We start from the raw sequence: 653 nt of genomic DNA, 5'->3' as shown, positions 1-653 counted from the left end.
TTTGAAAAAATGGAAGATGGGGGAGAAGTTGAAGAAGCTGCTTCTGAAAAAGATGCTAAAGAAGGTGGCCCTGAAAAAGAAGCTGAAGGTCCCCAAGAAGAATCTGAAGAGAGCTGCCTTGAAAGAGAGTCTAAGGAAGGCTGTCCCAAAAGAGAGCGTGAAGAAGACTTCCCGGAGAGAGAGTCTGGAGAAGGCGGCCCTGAGAAAGAGCGTGAAGAGGGTAATCCTAACAAAGAGTCAAAAGAGACTGTCCCTGAAAGAGAATCCAAAAAGAAGAAACTCAAAACGGATCCTGACAAGAACGGCCGTGAGAAGGAGTCTGAAGAAGAAGGCCCCGGCAAGGAGTCTGAGGGGGAGGCCAGCCCCCAAAAGGTGGCTTCTGAAGATGACGACTCAGAACAAGAGTCTGAAGACTGCTCAGAAAAGCAGTTTGACGATGGCTCTGAAAAAGAGTTAGAAGAAAATGGCCTTGAGAAAGGTTTTGAAGAAGATGCCTCTGACAAGGAATTTAATGAAAACATTCCGGAAAAAGAGTTAGACGAAAATGAATCTGAAAAATCAGAATTCGAAGATGACAGCTCTGAAAAAGTGTTTGATGAAGAAGGCTCTGAGAAAGAGTTTGACGAAGAGTCAGATGAAAAGGAAGAAGAGGA

At 44.7% G+C, this 653-nt stretch overlaps 1 protein-coding gene across 1 annotated transcript; it reads left to right on the top strand.

The window, feature by feature from the left end:
* Positions 1–6: 6 nt before the first annotated feature.
* Positions 7–648, top strand: LOC104989561 (HIV Tat-specific factor 1-like; the record flags this gene model as incomplete). The annotated part of the gene is made up of 1 exon (XM_010841303.1): positions 7–648. A coding segment is annotated over exon 1 (639 nt), but the record flags the coding sequence as incomplete, so codon positions are not given.
* Between the last annotated feature and the right edge of the window lie 5 nt (positions 649–653).

This window comes from Bison bison, unplaced genomic scaffold (genome assembly GCF_000754665.1).
Source record: "Bison bison bison isolate TAMUID 2011002044 unplaced genomic scaffold, Bison_UMD1.0 scf7180017475994, whole genome shotgun sequence".
Taxonomy (NCBI): domain Eukaryota; kingdom Metazoa; phylum Chordata; class Mammalia; order Artiodactyla; family Bovidae; genus Bison; species Bison bison.
The sequence above is the reverse complement of the archived record's forward strand: the minus strand, read 5'-3'. Positions and strand labels throughout refer to the sequence as shown.